The sequence below is a fragment of the Westerdykella ornata genome (assembly GCF_010094085.1).
Source record: "Westerdykella ornata strain CBS 379.55 unplaced genomic scaffold EI97scaffold_4, whole genome shotgun sequence".
Lineage (NCBI taxonomy): Eukaryota > Fungi > Ascomycota > Dothideomycetes > Pleosporales > Sporormiaceae > Westerdykella > Westerdykella ornata.
The window spans coordinates 420,964-438,429 of record NW_022986854.1 but is presented as its reverse complement, the minus strand read 5'-3'; the positions used below and the strand labels follow the sequence as shown (position 1 = coordinate 438,429).

Below are 17,466 nucleotides of genomic sequence, written 5' to 3'. Positions count from 1 at the left end.
GCGCGGAAGAGTGCTCGGAAAAAAGTTCGCCTTGGCACCGACCGCAACCTTCTCCAGCCAGCGCCAACCAGCATCAACACGCCGGAACAGCCTCCAGACAATCCATCAATGGCGTCAATGGCGCCGCTACGCCAATTCAGTGCGTGTCTGCGCTGCGTGCGGCAGCCAGCAACCGGCGCCTTTGCCGCCAACGGCACCACCATCCGCCTCCTTTCCACGACCCCGGCTGTGCGTGAAGAGCTACAGACGGAGAAGGGAACCTCGACTCCGCCGCCTCCTCCACCCACTCCTGCCTCGGCACAAGGAGAGTCGAGAGATATCCCGGAATATATGAAGAAATGGGGACGATTGGATCCCAACCGTGTCGAAGACAAGCGCGCAGAGCGACGTCTCATCCGCAGAGATGGTGTCTTGCCCATTGGATCGCGACGTCGTCGAGCCGCCATCCGACGATCTGCTATGCGCAAAACCGATGAGATTCCCTTCGAACAGTTGCCATACCAGTGTTTCCAGGAGGCGCGGAAGATTCTGCTGGAAGACCGGCAAGAGAAGCTCAAACAGATCGAAACGCAAAAACTGCGGTTGAAGAACTTGATGGCACAGGACCCAGCTGTCAGCGGTGGGGAGAGGGCCAAGGAGGCGAGGATTAAGAGCATGAAGGAGCATTTGAACGAGTTGATTATCTTGGCTGATATCAACGATCCAATCGTGAAGAAGAAGTTTGAGGATGGACAAGGTAAGTTGCTCCCAGAGGCATCACCGATGGGATGCTGATTGACCTATAGGGGATATGAACAAGCCTATTTACCGGTATCTCGCTGACAGAAAGTGGCGGCAATATAAGCGTCCACTCCTGGAGCAGCGCCTCACTCAGATGAACATCGTGCCCGACTTCCTACCCGCGCTTGACACTGTCGTCGACATCGAGCTTGCATTCGGACGAAAAGTAATCCAACCTGGGGATTTCGTGGATTCTAGTGTGAGCGAAAAAATGCCCAGGCTCAGAGTACAGTCGTTCGAGCAGGGCGAGAAGCTGGTGTCCGTGGTCGTCGTCGATGGAGATGTACCTGTCCCGGAGAAGGATGGGTTCACCTACCGATGCCATTTCATCGCGTCGAACATTCCTATATCACCCACTCAGACGTCCATACCTTTCACCATGATTGGACATAGGGACAGCAAGGCAACAACTCCCGCCGAGAAGCAGATCGCTTTGCCTTGGTTGCCGCCATGGGCTCACAAGGGTGCTCCCTATCATCGCCTGGCTGTTTTTGTGCTAGAGCAGAAGGATGGTCATAAGTTGGATGTCACCGAGATCATGAATACAAAGAGAGACGGATTCCGTCTCCGCAGCTTCATCGACAAGCAGCAGTTGAAACCGCTCGGAGCCACCCTCTTCAGGACACAATGGGATGACAGCATGGCGGAAGTCATGCGGCGAGCAGGTTTCGGCGACCAGGTGGATGTTGAGTTTAAGCACAAGCGCGTCGAGCCGCTCCCCTATAAGAGGCGGACGGAGAGAATGCGGTAGTTGGCGTTTTTCAGCATAGCTAGCGATTGTACGATTGGCAATAGAGGACCATGTATACCTAGGTAGGGTCATTTACATGAGCGGCAACGCTCTCGAATTGTATCATATCATCTCACCGCAGAGGACAGCATCCAGCTACTGAGCCATCTGGATTAGTCATTCTTCTATTTCCTTCCAAGGTTTCTCTCCAGCGATCTTTTGAATCATTCATTTTTTCTTTTTCCCGAGATCCGTGTGAGTCGTACCTGCCACGCATCAGCGCTCCTTCCCCACCACGAGTCTGGTGTACAGGTGGTCGCACCTCCCATCTGAGAAACCTGGAATTTCAGCAGCACTCCTCCTACTCCACCATCCCGCTCCGATTCCGGTGGCCAGATGGACTCTCCAGTCGCGAGTTGTGATGCTGGTGCTGTTCCTTCACGGCTGCAGGTGGCTCTGGCAATCTCAATCCTTCAACATAAGCCCGATAGTGTCACAGTGAGAGGTAAGGCATAGTTGTCAATTGAAAAACCACGGACACTAACAAGGAGCAGATTACATCCTGCAACTGCGCGACCATCTTGGACGGGGAAAACAGTCATTCGCGAACCACGAAACCCATCACCGCCACCTCGATCAGGTTGCCTATTGGAAAGCACAATACGACGCATCGCAGCGACGTTGCGAGGAGTTGGAACACAGAATTTTGCAGCTCGAAAGGCGAATAAGCAGCGATGCAACCAGCACAGATCTCCATACTATACTTGACCCCGATTCATTTCCAGCGCAATCCAAGCGGAAACGAACCGCGAGCAGGTCAGCCCGAACGCCGAAACGAGCGAAAAAGCCAGCGTTGGATACCGAACAAGGCTGTCCAAACTCGGACAAAGTGCAACCTCCTGCAACGGAGCTTGGGGAAGTGGACAAAGCGAAAGAGCACCTGTGCCAAAAGGTGTATCTATCACACAAGCTCTGCAACCAACATCCTGTGGATCGAGAAGGGCTCTGCTTCGCTCTCATGGATACAGCCCGTGCAATTGGTTCGATAATTGCTCTAGCTTTGCGGAATCACGACCGACTGGCAAATGAATTTCGGAACGGGACGACTCCGATCGAGAAGGATAAATCAGAGTTGGCGTCGATAATACAGGCATCAACACGAGCGTGGGCATCACTGCTGGTTGGCCTCAAGAGGCTTGTTGACGTTGGTGGAAACCACCTCCCTGGATTGGTGACATTCCAATGCGTCAAGGCGATCAACGGCATCTTGGAGAGTATTTCCGATTATGCTCAACAAGTTGCCGGCGCTCGCTGCCCAGCCCCGAGCAACCATAATAGGGACCGGAACCAAGGGAACGCACCCCCAAGAGACACGGCTCCATTCCGCACTATGTCACAGTTCATCAATGCGCTCATGGGAAGTCTCAGCAAGGACGACAAGCACCACCGAGACATATTCGAAGGCGTATTATTCCACATCCTCCAGCGTGTTGGCCAGCTTCTCTTCTACTTCACGTTTGACACCCATCGCAGCACCACCATCGAGGGAGACATCATTGCTTCGCAACCTAAGGATGAAAAGACGGCCCTTGCAAGGGGTCTTACAAATGCTACCGTCGCCCGTCTACAGGCGCAATGCCTGATCACCATTCTTGATCGAGCGCTCGGGCTGGCACCTTACCATATGAATGCGCCCCTCCCCTCACGTCCGTCAACTCCTACCGGTCGACGGTCATCCACAGCCGGCCGGTCTACCACGCTGAAGGCTCTTCCAAGAGCATCTACTGCGCCTCTCGCCACTCATGCTAGGGACAGGCTGCAGCGAACGCTGTTGGTGGGTACATTCGGCGAGGGAGAGGATGACGAGTTTGCAGATGTGCTCCGGCGGCCTGGGCTTCTAGGGCCGTTGCCGAAGGCGCCGAAGATTGCAGACGATGATGTCGGTGACTGGTTCAAATTGGAAGTGTGGAGACTGGTTGGGTGGGACCTACTCTGCAGAGAGACGGAGTGGTAGCGGCATCCCCTGTTCTTGGCAGGAGATGGGTCTTCCCGTACCTGCGGTGGTCTCCCTGAAGAATTCGGTTGGGGTAAGTTGAAGACCGAGACTAGGTTGCCTTGGACAATGGAAGACAATTGCAAAGCATCTCTTCGCATCGCAAGCTGCATTTACACGAACCCAGGGAGTCATAGAATCGCCCGAATCCGAACTGATCATTTTCTTGTTTCATCGGAAGCAAAAGAAGCCGTTGGTGGCGGTCTACTCGATACCTCTACTCTGTGATGCATTGTCGTACCTCAGAGTATAACGCGATCGTTGGGCACGGTTACAAACGACAGGTGGCAGGCCTGGGACGGCATGTCACACTGCGGAAATAAGACCTGCTCACAAGCGGTCTGGAATAGTTCACTGCACGACCTAAGTACAACAATGTCCTCTTTGTGCCCGTCACCCGCCTATCCGCGGGACACAGAGCTTCGGGCCGTTACCTCTGCTGTGGTGATACCCGTGCCGTATATCGTTGTTCAAGAAGGCCGGTCATAACCGATTGATTTATGCTATCAGCTTCTTCAATATGTTTGAAGTTCGCCATTCAAAGACTGGACCGTTTGCGATTCTGGGAGGTGGGTCTTGATCGTTTGGCCCTCGAGGACGGTCTTCGCTGACATAGCAGCGGTATGGACAAGTTACCAGCAGACTTCTCCCGAGACAACGCCTTTCGCAGGACGGGCATCCAGGATCTCAAAGCCGTGGTTTCCCAGTGTGTTTCATCTCCACGGGTACAGAGGGTCCGATCTATGTGTTGCAAACGCACTACGAAGGAATTCCGCTACCTTCCTAGGGTTCGCAGACTTCCCCACTTTGCACTCTGGCGTCACCGATATGTTTCTCGGCTGATATGCTGCCGGTGAAGCACATGCACAAACCGCATCATTAATGTTATTGGTGGTCACAAGAACTGTTGTGTGAGGGAAATAGAAATGGATGGTGCTCATGGGTGCAGCTGATGGTTTGAGCATGGTATTGCGGTCAAACCCTCCTATTCCTACTAGCATTGACAAACGGATGACGGTGAGGAACTGGGATGGGAAAAGCACATGCAAAGGATTGATCAGATTATTTATCTCTGCTATGACGCTAGTGGGCTTGCGGCCTTTACCATTTCCAGGATCCCCGATCCCGAAGAGAAGTCACTAAACCGTCTTGGACGATAGTCTCACGGACTAGCAAGGGTACTCCACCCGCTTGACTACATTATTTAATCAGATTTTGATCAGATAAGATCCACCCAGCACTACCTTCTAACCATCACTCCTTCACCCCGTCCTCCCCCTCGACCGAGTTCCTCTTGGGTATAAGGTGTCAGACGTCACAGAGCACTACAAGTTCTTCAAGATGGCGGTCCAAGAGTACCACAACAAAGCCCACGACAGCTCCCCAGAACGGTCCAGCAGCAGGGCCTCCACCGTCCTTCTGGGCAAGAAGAGCCCTGGGGTCGAGCGGATTGAGATTATCTCGCAGCACACAACCGTCGCCAACCGCATTTTCATATTCATAGGCGTCTTCTTGATTGCCTATGCCTATGGCCTCGACGGAACCCTTCGCTACGCCTACCAGGTACATTGTGCTTCTGGAGTTCAATGTCAATGCTGCTAACAAATATCCAGCCTACGGCCACCTCAAGCTTCCAAACTCACTCGACTCTGGCTACACTGAACACCGTTCGCGCAGTCATCGCCGCTGCTGCACAGGTACGCTCGCCATACCAACTATTGCGCTATTGCTAACTTTTGATAGCCCACTGCAGCCAAAATCGCGGACGTCTTCGGCAGAGTTGAACTCATCCTCGTCTCCGTCTTCTTCTATGTCATTGGTCGGTGTTAAGGGCATATACTGGGATCAGCTGGATCTGACCTCGACCAGGCACAATCATCGAGGCGGTAGCTACCGATGTCGACACTTTCATTGCTGGGGCATGTCTCTACCAGGTATGCGCCATCATGTCGCTCTTTGCGATGCACCTACTGATTGTTGGCAGATTGGCTACACATCCGTCATCCTCCTCGTCGAAGTTATCATCGCCGATACCACATCCCTGCGTTCTCGTGTCTTCTTCTCTTACGTCCCTGCGTTGCCGTTCCTCGTGAGTCGACAAAAGGTACCTCTCAGCGGAACACCGTCACTAATTCCTTCTAGATAAACACTTGGGTCAGCGGAGATGTCTCGGCTGCAGTTCTGAAGGTTACGACTTGGCGATGGGGTAAGTAATGTGCATCAGTAGCTTTAGGATAACGAAGTTGACGGACGCTGGCAGGCATCGGCATGTGGGCGATCATCTACACCGTATGCTCTTTTCCTCTTATTCTTTCGCTGTGGTGGGTCGGCCATAAAGCGAAGCGCGCCGGCGACCTCGACCACTACAAGACACCGTACCAACTCTATGGCGGTAAGCGTCTCCTTCGAGCACTCTTCTGGCAGCTGGATGTTATTGGCATCCTCCTCCTCATCGTCGTCTTCGGCTTCATTCTCGTGCCATTTACGGTCGCAAAAGGCAACGCGGACATTTGGAAGACTGCCAAAATCATCACCCCTCTCGTCATAGGCGTGGTTTGCGTTCCTCTCTGGATTGTCTGGGAGCGCAAAGCTCCGCACCCCATGGTTCCCTTCCATGTAAGTATCACCTTATAAGATTGGTCGCTAGACGCTAAGATCAGTTCTAGCTCCTAAAGGATCGCGCAGTGTGGGGAGCCCTCGGTATCGCCTGCTTCCTGAACTTCGCTTGGGGCGTCCAGGGCGATTTTCTCTACACGGTCCTCATCGTCGCCTTCAACGAGTCCATCAAATCAGCCACCCGTATCACGTCCTTGTACAGCTTTGCATCCGTGGTTACGGGTACACTCCTAGGCTTGGTAATCTTTCGGGTGCGCCGGCTCAAGCCATTCATCCTGTTCGGCACCTGCCTTTTCGCCGTCGCCTTCGGCCTTCTGATCCACTACCGTGGCGGCGAGTCGCAATCCACTCACGCAGGCATCATCGGCGCACAGGTCCTCCTCGGTATTGCAGGTGGCTTCTTCCCTTACCCGGCGCAAGCAAGCATTCAGGCTGCTACTCGCCACGAGCGTACGTTCTAACATCTTCCAACCCCTCCTTTTTACGTTCATATATCGCTTCCTAACACCTCCCAGACGTCGCTGTCATCACCGGCCTCTACCTCGCAACCTACAACATCGGCTCCGCCCTCGGCAACACCATCTCCGGCGCCGTCTGGTCCCAAACCATCCCCGTCGAGTTGACGCATCGTCTCGGCAACGCCACCGCCGCCGCGGAATGGTTCAACTCGCCCTTCACGCTCGTCATGACTTATCCTCCAGGCACACCTCAGCGCGATGCCGCCATCGAGGCGTACAAGCACGTGCAGCGGTTGCTGTGCATCACGGGTATCTGTCTCTGCGCCCCGCTTATCGTGTTTGCTTGCCTCATCAGGAATCCGCGGTTGGGGAATGAGCAGAGTTTGCCGGATGCGGAGAGGGTTGGGGGTGAGGGGGAGGGGGAGGGGGAGGGTGAGGGTGAGGAGAGGAATCGAGTGGAGGAGAGGAAGAGTGTTATTGGGTTTTTGAAGAAGTAGGTGGGTGGGTTGCTTGGCCTGGTGGGTCTCGGGGGACAGCTACTTCGTGCGTAACTGTGTTGGGTGGGGGTGGGAATGGTGATTTGGATCTGCGAAAGGGGTTGGGGTGGGAAAGGTTGGATATGATTGATCGGAGAGGCATTTATGTGCTGGATGCAGAAAGTCCGGTGCAATGTCGGTGTAGCACTGCTTACCCTCTTTGGATGTGCCTTATGTTTTAACAGGGTTGACTTGTTGGTACCTTCTTCTGGCACATGTAATAAACTTTCTTTCTTCGTAAACAAATAGAAACCTTCTTTTCGGTTAGTACTCGACTTGACGACTGTGTGTTCCCAGGCGACGATATCCGTGGTTTGTTTATCCCTTGTCTCTTGCGCCGATTGGCGACATTGAGTTTGGAGCGTCAATGAGGACTTGCATACGTGAATCTGCGGTAACGCGCAAAGTATGTTGGAGCTGTTTCAAGACGAGAGTGGCTTGTATATTGTAACATGCCTTCTGTCGTTTGGGGAGTTGGGTTTTCCCGTCTTCTTTCGCGCTAGGGGTTCCCCTATCTCCTGCCTTGTGCTACCCTTAACAGTCATACTCTCTATATTACTTGGAATCTTTGAGGACGTCAGATACATGTCTTCCCCGTGTCCGCATCACTTTCTGAAGGAGACCTGTGCAAGAAGACATGTCCAGTTATAAATATATCTAGTACGAAGATGTAGCAAAATCTTTCAATCTCGCTTTCTTGCGGCTTGCCCCGGTTTTGGGGAGTGCACGAACCGCGCGCTGTGGCGGGCGGGAATGGCAAATGGCGAGGGAGGAGGATGGGGAATGGAGGAGGGAGGGCGGGAGGGAAGTGGGAGTGTATCCCTGAATGATTACGTAAGCAGGACCTCATTTTGGATGTGGGTGGTAACTTAACAGGCCAGAGGAGAGGGGAGGGAAGGGAAGATGTTAGGAACAGGAGTTGGACAATGTGAGTGGATGGTTTTCGGTAGTGTGGCAGCGACGTTGTTGGGGGTGTGGCGGGAGATGGCTTACCCCGGTAAGAGCATGTGCAACGCCAACTAGCTTAAGCTTGTAGGGCGGCTTTGCTCGATGACCAGGTGTCGCTCAATTATGTAGGTACAGCAAGGTACATGGCAAGGAAATATACATTCGATTTGCGAAGTTATTGCCGTTGATTTTCGTGACGTTCTTGTTAGGCTATGTAGTTGTATCTCGGCGCGGGTACCGGTAGCGAGGTTGACCCCACACTAGGTAACTTGCTGTACCTGTGGATACCATGTTTCCACGTGGTCTAGCAGCAGCGCAAATCGAGTTGATCATTTTCTGCGTTCCATCGAGGGTCAATGGTCAAGTATACGAAATTTCTTTGAAATGTGTTTCGTGCTATGTTTTCTACTTTCGCGTAGAGTTGTTGAGGTAAACATAGCCAATCACGATAGATACGATTCCTAGGGTTCCCAATGGAAACGATATTCCTAATCATCCTCAAAAACCCGCCCGTAAAACACAACGGACAACATCTCCGAGCCTACAATCCGCTGCACTCTACCTAACCACAGTATCCATCCACCAAGAACCCTTCTCCACCCCTGCAGGCTAATTCACACAAATCCCATGCTCGGCAGATCTACAAAGTGCCCAGCCCACCCAATAAGATATATTCACCCACCCCAGTTGACTATATACGCATGCATATGCACGTCTTTACCCAGCTCCACAACCCGCAATTAATCAACCTGGCAAACTAAGCCCCGATCTACCGTACCCCATATATATCCCCGACGCACATCCAGCATCCCATCCACGTGGCTCCCGCATCCAAGCCTCAATACATATCCAACCTCAACCTCGCCTCTTGACACCTTCGTGCCAACCTTCCACTAACCCCATCCAAAACCCAACATGCCGCGCACCACCACCGACCCCTCGGACGAAGACATCGACGTCGAAGCCTCGCATGCCCTCTTGCCCACATCGCCTTCCCATTCCCAATGGCCGCGGGAAAAACCATCCGTTTCTGAGAAGCGTGGCCTACGCTACCGTCGCGCGTGGGAAGTATGGGCTATTGGATTTATATGCCTGGTATCCGGCATAGCCATCGGGGCACTGTTGGGTGCGAGGGGGAAGAGTTGTGTGGCCAGTGCTGGTAGTGGTAGTGGTGGTGGTGCGTTGGCGGAGGCTGAGGCGGAGGTGGGAGGAGTGGACAGGGCGCCTTTTGGTATGTGTAACATTCTCTATTTCTAAGTAATTTGCATTTATTTCTTTATTTATCTTCTCTCCTTTCCCCTTTTTTCTTTCCTTTTTTTCGTTTCGAGAGCATGTTTCTTCTGGAAAGGAAAAAGTCGACTTTGGATCTTGGAAGGAAATCTGGATTGTACACAGATATTGACGTGCATGATGAACAGGATACAACATCTCCGTCATCTTTTCTCCAAACGCCGACTTCCAAAAGGACGGCGGGCCCGAGGCGGATGGCATCTGGGATTCGCTGCTGCCTCGTACGTACCTTCCCTTCTCCTCCCTTGTTCTCTCCTTCCTTCCCCCCTTTTTTCCTTCTTTAAAGGAAAGAAACCTTGAGAATGAAACCCCGCATCTCTCTCTGCTCCTCCATAAGACCTCCATCCACCCCCATCTTCTATATACCTTCTCCCCAAAGAAGCCAGCCTCCACATCTAGCAGACCCGCATAATCTAATCCCCCTTCCCCCAACAGGAGGCAAAGGCTTCATCCAACTCTCCACCACCGGCACCCCAATCCCCTACGCAGACCAAGACTCCACAAACTCGCTCCTCGAAAACACAAAAGTCGTGTCTGTATTCCACCAACTGCACTGCTTGGTACGTATACGTATAAGTATACCCTCCATCCCTCCTCCCATTTTCCCCACCTCCCCCCCTTCACTCTCCTCTCCTTTCAAATCGAACCACCACTCCAACACATACACACCCCCTAACATTTAACCTCTACAGAACAACATACGCAAATCCCTCCTAGCCGCAACATCGCCCGAGTCCGATCCCTCGACCCTGTCGGACCCTACTCACTCCTCGTCCTCCTCGTCCTCCTCTTCCTCCCATTCCCCCTCAACCTTCCAATATCTCGCGCCCCACCTCAAAACCCACTGGCACCACTGTTTCGACTACCTCCGCCAATCCCTCATGTGCAACGCCGACGTCACCCTCGAGACGCTCGAACGCAGCAAGGTCGACGGGCGCATCTTGCGGAGTGTCGACGGATGGGGCACCAAGCACGTATGCCGCGACTTTGGGAGGCTGTGGGAGTGGGCGCAGGAGGCGAGGGCCGGGGTGGGGGGAGGGTTGTAGATTCGACAAATGGGAAGGGCAAAGTCATGAAGAGGTTGGGGATTAAAGGTCATAACCGGTTGGCAAAAAGTAAATGTCTATTTGATTATTCCTGTGCGCATCATAGCTGCATGAGCTGCACTGGAGGGAAAAGGATGCCTAAACCAATACACATGCCTCAAAGGGTATCTCGCAAAACTCGCATAATCCTGACTGAAGGCGCATATTCCGTGATGATCCACCCTGTGGAAGCCCTTAGGAGGGCCCAGGTGCTCCCGCACTGAGGGAACATCACCAACGGCCCAGTGCTTCCGTTCCAACCATTTGTGTCAATCTATACCAGTGAGGCCAATGCTCGACCATTCCCCAGCCGTACTACTTCGTAGCATTGCGGCTTCACTGTTCGCCTGCCTCTCGATCGGTCTCCGGTGTTGCGTTGGTAACCCCACCATTGGACGAGTTCCCGGAGCCGTTTCCGCTACGCGACGGCGAGAGATACGCAGGGAACTCGCGGCGGATATCCGCCAGGTACCTCGCCATTCCGTCACTCACAAGCTGCTCCCCCCTGGAAGCATCAGGATGTCGGTCGAAGAAGTCTGCGAGCATCACCGTCTGATGCACCAGCATTGTCATCCAAGGATCATGCATAAGCAAGTCTCGTACCGATGGCTCCGTGGTACTCCCGTCACTCCAGATGACGGCTGTGGGGCGCAGAGTATCTGGGGAGCCGCTCTCGTAATGTGTGGCCCCAATGCTGTTGTTGTATGTGCCCCCAAGGCCGTTATGCTCTCGGGCTGCCAAAGCCTCTGCGCCAGAGTTCACCGTTCGGTCAACCTGAACTTGCGGTGCAAGCGAAGATTGGCCTCCAGTGGTCGGTGGAACTGGGTCTTGGCGCCGTGGTGGGAGAACAGCGTCGCGCGCACGATACTCAAACACTACCGAAGCCTCCGCACCAGAGTTCACCGTTTGGCCGACCTGAACTTGCTGTGAAAGTGAAGGTTGGCCTCCAGCGGGCGGTGAAACTCGCTCTGGGCGCCGTGGTGGGAGAACATCGTTCCGAGCACGATACTCAACCACCCGCTCCCGTTCAGGCGAGCGGGAGCGTGTGCGAGCAGGGCCGTAAGTATTACCTCCTCCGCGCAGATGAGCGGAGAGTATTGCATTCTCACCTCTCGCTTCTCCTCCTCTGAGGCCGTTAGCGTTACGTTGGTTTCCATGGCCCCTCGAGCTCGTTGCAATGGGCGAAATGGTGCGAGGTGCCCGCGCAAAACGAGCCCGCCGGTCTCTCCCGCGCCATTCGGGCTTAGGACAGCCTGCGTGACTGTTGCAAATATTAGAACACGGTCTGGAAGGTCGGACGCGGAGACACATACGCGATCCACCATTCATCATTGGTCTCGTCAAGCAGAAGAGGGCAAGCCTGGAGTTCACTATCAGTATCTGTCCATCTCGAAGGGAGCTCGAGGTAACCTACTTGCGAATAGTGCTGTTGATCCTCAGGGCACCTTGGGCACAGGGACCTGCAGGCCCACCAATCTTGGTGACCATGCCCTCGAGGCCGCCAGCAATTAATGCAGCGTGTATGCGTATTCTTCTGATCGCCCATGGCGGCCTTCACCGACCTCGGAAGGCCTCTGGCTTGTGGCCCCGACGACGTGGATGGAGATGCTGGCGTTAGCCGTCCGCCCAAGCCAGACTGTCCAGAAGGCAGTGAGCCTGGGCCTCCCGTAGCGGCGCCGTTGGGTGCAACGTAGCGCACGATGGCAGGCGCTGGTGTGCCGTTCGTGAACCTGGTCATTGCTGCACCGGAGCGAGGGCAGATCAACGAAGAGGACGGGAAGGCAGCGGGTGCAGAGATAATATCAAAAAGAAGATGGGATGTGCGCAGGAGCCGGTGATCTATGCTGACTTTGGTGGGCAAAACAGCCTCGCGAGGTTGGGCAACCGGAACTCGATGAAATGGAGGTTGAGTTAAGGTGGGAGTAAGGTAGGAAGAAGGTAGGAAGGAGGCGGTCGGAGGAGAGAGATGGTTTATGTCTTGTGATGGACCGTTGACTAAGCTGGCGCCAAGTTTCTGAGTTTGGTAAGAGCGGTGAAGGATGGGTATTAGGGCAAACCCCTCGCACAAATCTACACCGGCGGTTACTAGAAAGTCCACGGAAAACAAGAAGGAGGTTTGGATGATGCTCATAGTGTAGGAAGTGGGTGAGAGTACGAAATCTTGAAGCCATACCCCGGTATCAGGAAACGAGTAACGCCATCCAAAGATGACGGAGACACGGTTGGGGAACATAATCAGCATGGCATAAAACACAAAGGGCGAAACCACCTATACAGTTACCTGCGTACGGTTTCTAACGGCAAAGGTAGATGTGATATAATGCTCTTATCCCAAGCCCAAAATCGCTGAGACCGTCTCTAGATGCTTTGCGCCAATACCGTCCTCTATCCAAGTATTATATCTGCCTCGTTGTATGACCTGCCACATGATGTCATTGCCAATCGTCCCACTCTTGGGCGTTCTTTTTTCTCCTCTCCGCCTGCGACTCGTCCTTCTTCTTTGCTCTGCCTTTGGGCGGGGGTGGGAGGAAATCTGCGGGGATGTCGTTCCAGTCTTTGGTGACCGTTGGCGGTTGCGTCTGCGCCACTTGCGCAGCCTTGCGCTTACCGGCTCTCTCTTCGTCGCTCGAAACGTCGTAATCGTCATCGTCGTCCTCCGATATGTAGTTATACTGGTCGAACTTCTTCCGGACTATCGGTTGGAGCTGTACGGCCCCGTCTGCATACATTCCACGTTCGCGGCCGAGAATCTGGTCGGCTTTACTTGGGCTCCGTCGTCCTTCCAGCGGAGTATGGACAACGCCATTCGACGTCGTGAGATAGCGTGCCTGCTCTCCGTGTTTCCGAGGAGCCTGCCATTCGGGTTGACGCGGTAGTCGGGGTGTCGGGGGAGAGTTCTGGTTCGTCTGCCAACCTTCCGGCAGCCTGCCAGTCCGCCTGAACTCTGCTTCGGTGGGAGAGTCAACCCCCCAGCCGGCTGCACGCTCACGTTCCTTCTGCATCCGTTCCTCCGCCAAGCGCTGCTTTTGTATACGTTCTCTTGCAGCGAGCCACTTCTCGCTTGCTTCCCAAGACCAGCCATCTCCAGTAGTATTGCAGATGGGCAGAAACCAAAGCAAAGGAGAAGGCCCGAAGACATGGCCGAAATTACGTCTCCACCCTAGGTCAAACGCATTCGGCAGAAGCTCGTTGTCACGTTCATCCAGATAATTCTCATAGCGGTCATAACCATGCTGTCGCTCTCGTTGTTCGTAGGAATAATGCATCGGGGTAGAATAGCCATTGGCGACAGCAGCACCGTTGGCAGGCGAGGGAGTCGCTGAGCGGGATGGAGACTCCCCTTCTTCCGGCCTGGTGACACCCGGGAGTGCATTGGCGTGGATCTCGCGTAATTGATCGCTGATACTGAGACGGCCCTGTGCCTGAGCATCCAAGTAGTTGCGATCGTTGAGGTGCTGGCGCATGGAATTGCGAAGCGGGGATAGATATCTAGTCTTCTCCAAGCTTTCAATCGTCGTCCTGCCTCGGCTCGTCAACCACAGATGCCATGCCGCGAAGCCAGTGATAACCAGGCCGATGATTCCAGAAAGGACGGCGAGCAGGACGCAGTTAACCGGCATGAATGTCTCGGTATATTCGCCGTTGCTAATCACTTCTTCCCATACCCAGATAGCTGACGTGGCAAAAGCTACCCAACAGAAGAGTGATACGTATATGAGGAACAAAAGGAAGGCCTTGTAGTTCCGCAGTCCGACGCATGTCGCTAGCCAGGGGCAGTGGTGGTCCATTTTCAAGACGCATCTCTTGCATGTCGAGCAGTGGTGGGCCCGATCCGGTTTCTTTGTCTGACATTTCTTGCAGAACCTGATATCACCATTTGATGCCTTGACTGTGAACGAGGTGTACTGCATCCCTCCTCCTTCCTGTGTAGGCAGTCGGGCATACCCGTTCGTAGGGTTAAGGGGCGAGCCAGGGTCGGTGAAGACGGCCGTGGTATAGCTCCAGTTGAGCATCACGTACAAGAAGATGCCGAGAATGGACGACAATTTCCCTACACGCGGGGAGTCAGTTCTGTCGGGAATCACGGCGATTGTTTAGTTCACTCACCAGTCCATACATGATTATTCGTCCACGACGTCAAGCCAACACCTGCCTGCACCCATGCTGCCCAGGTTGTCAACCCATACACAAAGGCTAGCGGGAAGTATGTGATTGTGTTGCAGCAGAATCGCTCCAGGCGCCTTGCGAATCCCCGGCGGCGCATGTTCCTCGAAGGCGACGAGGGGGGCGATGGGGAGCCTAAAGTGGCCATTCTCGCCCAGCAGCGACGGCGGAGGGCATACGGAGTAGATGGCGACTATGTATAATGATATGCGAAAAGGCGAGAACTACGGATACAGGGCGGAGTAGACGGCGGAGCAGTTCATTTTGTTGGTCAGGGCCGCGTCGGTCGGTAACAGGGGGGCGGGGCGCTGACGACTAGCCGGCTTGGTGTTGCAGTTGTGACCGAACAGTTTCACAAAGGGCGCACGAGCAGCCTGCTGCTGCTGGAGGGGACTATAGCGACGTGCGGACCGACGGGAGGGTAAATAAAAGAAGGGTGGCACGAGTGGTACGGCCTGTTCTCCGGGGCTGCGTTGGATGTTGATGTCACCCAGTACGGTTAGCGTGGTGTTGCAGTGGTATGATCACGTGATATGCACTCTGGTATCAATGGGAAGTTGGAATGATGCGAGTAGCTCATCTAGCACCCTTCTCGGGCAGCTATCTACTCGGCTCCGTTTCCCTCTGAGAGAAGCAAGAGTGCCGAATTCACCGATGTGAAGATGCCTCAGCGTTTTGAGGGTCCAAAAACACTCAACAGGGTCAATCTAAGGAGCGGCACTGGATGCCATGTCGAACATGCGGCGTCCACCACGCTTCCTGATGACCGCAATTGGGCCTCCTGTGCCACCTTTGATAGATTAACGAGACCAGTTGGTCACTGGTTCCTCTGATGTTGGGGACTCGCCTGAATGGACGAAAAACCCCACGGCCGTACCTGCCCTCCCCTGGGAGAGGGGAATTGCAAGCAAACCGTCGGTAGCTAGGTAGGTTCCTGTGACATTTCGTCTTCGCAACCTCCCTTCACGCCTTTCTCTCCATTCTACTGTCACATCAATCTCCTTTGTGGAAATGCCATAGCTCTTTTGAGTCCATCATCGTTACCCATGCCCACCATGCATATGGTGCTGGCACCTAAGAAACGGCTGCTCCAAATCCCAACGCTGTTCTTCCTCTTCCTAGTCTTCTTCTTCTACCGTACAACATTTGACCCCGGTCGAGACACGGCGATTGATAGGGCGCTCGGTATTCCTCGAACTCTTGCTGCAAACGAGACGTTGGGATTCGGCGCTGTCCTCGTCGTATCCAAACAAGGCTCCCGGCGACGCCACGCACTTATCCAAGCCGCGAACGTCACAGACATTGAGCTCACTATACCCAGGCAGCCCAAATGGACTGAGGAGCAGCTGGAAGACTTTAGCAATGGCGAGGACATGGCGGAGCATCGAGGTTCCATGTTGGCGTGGTTGGGCCATCACAACGTTCTGAAATGGTAAAACTGCCCAGTGCCCAGAACTAAATAAACATTAACCCCCAGCTAACTACTAACGGCTTTCACTGACGTCTCGACCCAGGTTCCTCCATTCCGGCCTGGAGACGGCCCTCATCCTTGAAGATGACGTCGACTTCGATATCCGACTGCGCAGCGTTCAGATACCTCTCGCTGCTCGTGCGGCCCGCGCTCTGCTACCGCCCGCAAAGTCGCGCTCGATGATAGCCGCTTGGATCGGAAGGTATAGGGGCTTCTCGCACTACTGGGGGAATCCAGCATCATGGGACCTACTGTATATCGGACACTGCGGAGACTATTTTCATCCCGTCTCCTTCGAAGGCATTGCGCAGAAGCCAGGCGGCTACAACCTCAGCAAGATCGCGCACGCTACGTACCACGATCCCACTTTTCCGCGCCCAGACGAACTGCATCCCTTCACGCAGAGTCTGATGTACAAGCTCAGGGTACCATATAACCACAGGGTATTGCATCGGTCACAGTTCCCCCTCTGCTCATTTGGCTATGCCGTGACCCGGGCCGCTGCGGAGCGTCTCCTTGATGATCTCGCACCGGCGCGTCTGCTCCCCACAGGCCCACGAGCATTCGACGTCGCTCTCCTCCAAGCATGCGTCAAAGGCTCGGAGACGGCGTCTCCAACTCCTCAGCAATACATCGATTCACGGCCGGAACTTCGATACAAACACAAAAATGCAAGTCCGGGGCTTAGATGCTGGACAGTCAACCCGGAACTCTTTCATCATATGCCAGGCGAGAGCGAGATTGCGCGTGTTGGCGAGGAAACTCACGGCGCGAAGACGCATCTACCACCTGTCGACCAGGCTGCCCAGCAAATTGTACGGGAACGGAATGAGACTGCGAATATAGGATGCGGGTTCTGGAGCGGCGAGTTTTCTTTCAATGACGGCGATATGCAACGGCTTCGGTTCTTGCGGGAACATGTAGGACGGAAGGGGGAGTGCTTGAAACCGGGTAGGGAGTCGATATGAAGCTGAAGAGCGTCGTTTTTCCACGGGGATGGGCACTTTTCATTCGAATCAAAGCTCTGCGGACGTATAACATCGGATGGAGCAGGGCTTGCATTCAGTCAAAGAACTGAAGCTTTTAGTGTGAGGAGGGGTTTGGGCGAGGCGCAATGAGCGCAATGGGCTCAGTTGTGTCTGATGAATACCCTCATTATCCGCTCCCATTACAGTGTAGTTCGAGACGAAGGGGTTGATATTCTTTCAGTCCAGCGTATAAGAGAAGAGAAGGCTCAATAATTCTAGATACTGTGCAACTATATACCTAGGTATTTATTTAATAACTTATCACACCAACCGCATCTGTCCACTAGCTCCAACTCTCATAACTACC

At 53.9% G+C, this 17,466-nt stretch overlaps 7 protein-coding genes across 7 annotated transcripts; 5 read left to right on the top strand and 2 right to left on the bottom strand.

Annotated features, from left to right (window-relative positions):
• Positions 1-108: 108 nt before the first annotated feature.
• On the top strand, positions 109-1,531 carry EI97DRAFT_371867 (PEBP-like protein; the record flags this gene model as incomplete). The annotated part of the gene is made up of 2 exons (XM_033795316.1): positions 109-736; positions 786-1,531. The coding sequence occupies 2 exons, from the start codon at positions 109-111 to the stop codon at positions 1,529-1,531; spliced, it is 1,374 nt and encodes a 457-aa protein (XP_033656299.1).
• A 375-nt stretch (positions 1,532-1,906) lies between these two features.
• Positions 1,907-3,524, top strand: EI97DRAFT_372292 (uncharacterized protein; the record flags this gene model as incomplete). The annotated part of the gene is made up of 2 exons (XM_033795340.1): positions 1,907-2,015; positions 2,062-3,524. 2 exons carry the CDS (start codon positions 1,907-1,909, stop codon positions 3,522-3,524), a joined length of 1,572 nt encoding a protein of 523 aa, XP_033656298.1.
• A 1,279-nt stretch (positions 3,525-4,803) lies between these two features.
• Positions 4,804-7,134, top strand: EI97DRAFT_413570 (siderochrome-iron transporter-like protein Sit1; the record flags this gene model as incomplete). The annotated part of the gene is made up of 9 exons (XM_033796802.1): positions 4,804-5,126; positions 5,177-5,260; positions 5,307-5,382; positions 5,433-5,497; positions 5,548-5,652; positions 5,706-5,769; positions 5,824-6,179; positions 6,230-6,629; positions 6,695-7,134. The coding sequence occupies exons 1-9, from the start codon at positions 4,905-4,907 to the stop codon at positions 7,132-7,134; spliced, it is 1,812 nt and encodes a 603-aa protein (XP_033656297.1). The 5' UTR covers positions 4,804-4,904.
• Positions 7,135-8,651: 1,517 nt separating this feature from the next.
• EI97DRAFT_465165 (uncharacterized protein) lies at positions 8,652-10,457 on the top strand (the record flags this gene model as incomplete). Its single annotated transcript, XM_033801458.1, has 4 exons — positions 8,652-9,352; positions 9,540-9,632; positions 9,847-9,971; positions 10,104-10,457. The coding sequence occupies exons 1-4, from the start codon at positions 9,037-9,039 to the stop codon at positions 10,455-10,457; spliced, it is 888 nt and encodes a 295-aa protein (XP_033656296.1). The 5' UTR covers positions 8,652-9,036.
• Positions 10,458-10,776: 319 nt separating this feature from the next.
• On the bottom strand, positions 10,777-12,833 carry EI97DRAFT_218285 (uncharacterized protein). The gene is made up of 3 exons (XM_033793848.1): positions 11,911-12,833; positions 11,810-11,856; positions 10,777-11,757 (listed from the first exon to the last, which is right to left on the bottom strand). The coding sequence occupies exons 1-3, from the start codon at positions 12,736-12,738 to the stop codon at positions 10,833-10,835; spliced, it is 1,800 nt and encodes a 599-aa protein (XP_033656295.1). The 5' UTR covers positions 12,739-12,833; the 3' UTR covers positions 10,777-10,832.
• Positions 12,527-15,121, bottom strand: EI97DRAFT_413567 (zf-DHHC-domain-containing protein). Its single transcript, XM_033796801.1, has 2 exons — positions 14,604-15,121; positions 12,527-14,547 (listed from the first exon to the last, which is right to left on the bottom strand). Exons 1-2 carry the CDS (start codon positions 14,806-14,808, stop codon positions 12,929-12,931), a joined length of 1,824 nt encoding a protein of 607 aa, XP_033656294.1. The 5' UTR covers positions 14,809-15,121; the 3' UTR covers positions 12,527-12,928.
• A 138-nt stretch (positions 15,122-15,259) lies between these two features.
• Positions 15,260-17,387, top strand: EI97DRAFT_431006 (uncharacterized protein). Its single transcript, XM_033797829.1, has 2 exons — positions 15,260-16,092; positions 16,175-17,387. Exons 1-2 carry the CDS (start codon positions 15,722-15,724, stop codon positions 17,097-17,099), a joined length of 1,296 nt encoding a protein of 431 aa, XP_033656293.1. The 5' UTR covers positions 15,260-15,721; the 3' UTR covers positions 17,100-17,387.
• The last annotated feature ends 79 nt before the right edge of the window (positions 17,388-17,466 follow it).

Coding starts and splice junctions, on each gene's coding strand:
- EI97DRAFT_218285 (XM_033793848.1), bottom strand. CDS start 12,738: ATGCTGATTATGTTCCCCAACCGTGTCTCCGTCATCTTTGGATGGCGT. Junction 11,857..11,910: donor ATCAACAGCACTATTCGCAA/GTAGGTTACCTC, acceptor AGTGAACTCCAG/GCTTGCCCTCTTCTGCTTGA. Junction 11,758..11,809: donor AATGATGAATGGTGGATCGC/GTATGTGTCTCC, acceptor TATTTGCAACAG/TCACGCAGGCTGTCCTAAGC.
- EI97DRAFT_413567 (XM_033796801.1), bottom strand. CDS start 14,808: ATGGCCACTTTAGGCTCCCCATCGCCCCCCTCGTCGCCTTCGAGGAAC. Junction 14,548..14,603: donor GAATAATCATGTATGGACTG/GTGAGTGAACTA, acceptor CCCCGCGTGTAG/GGAAATTGTCGTCCATTCTC.
- EI97DRAFT_431006 (XM_033797829.1), top strand. CDS start 15,722: ATGGTGCTGGCACCTAAGAAACGGCTGCTCCAAATCCCAACGCTGTTC. Junction 16,093..16,174: donor CATCACAACGTTCTGAAATG/GTAAAACTGCCC, acceptor GTCTCGACCCAG/GTTCCTCCATTCCGGCCTGG.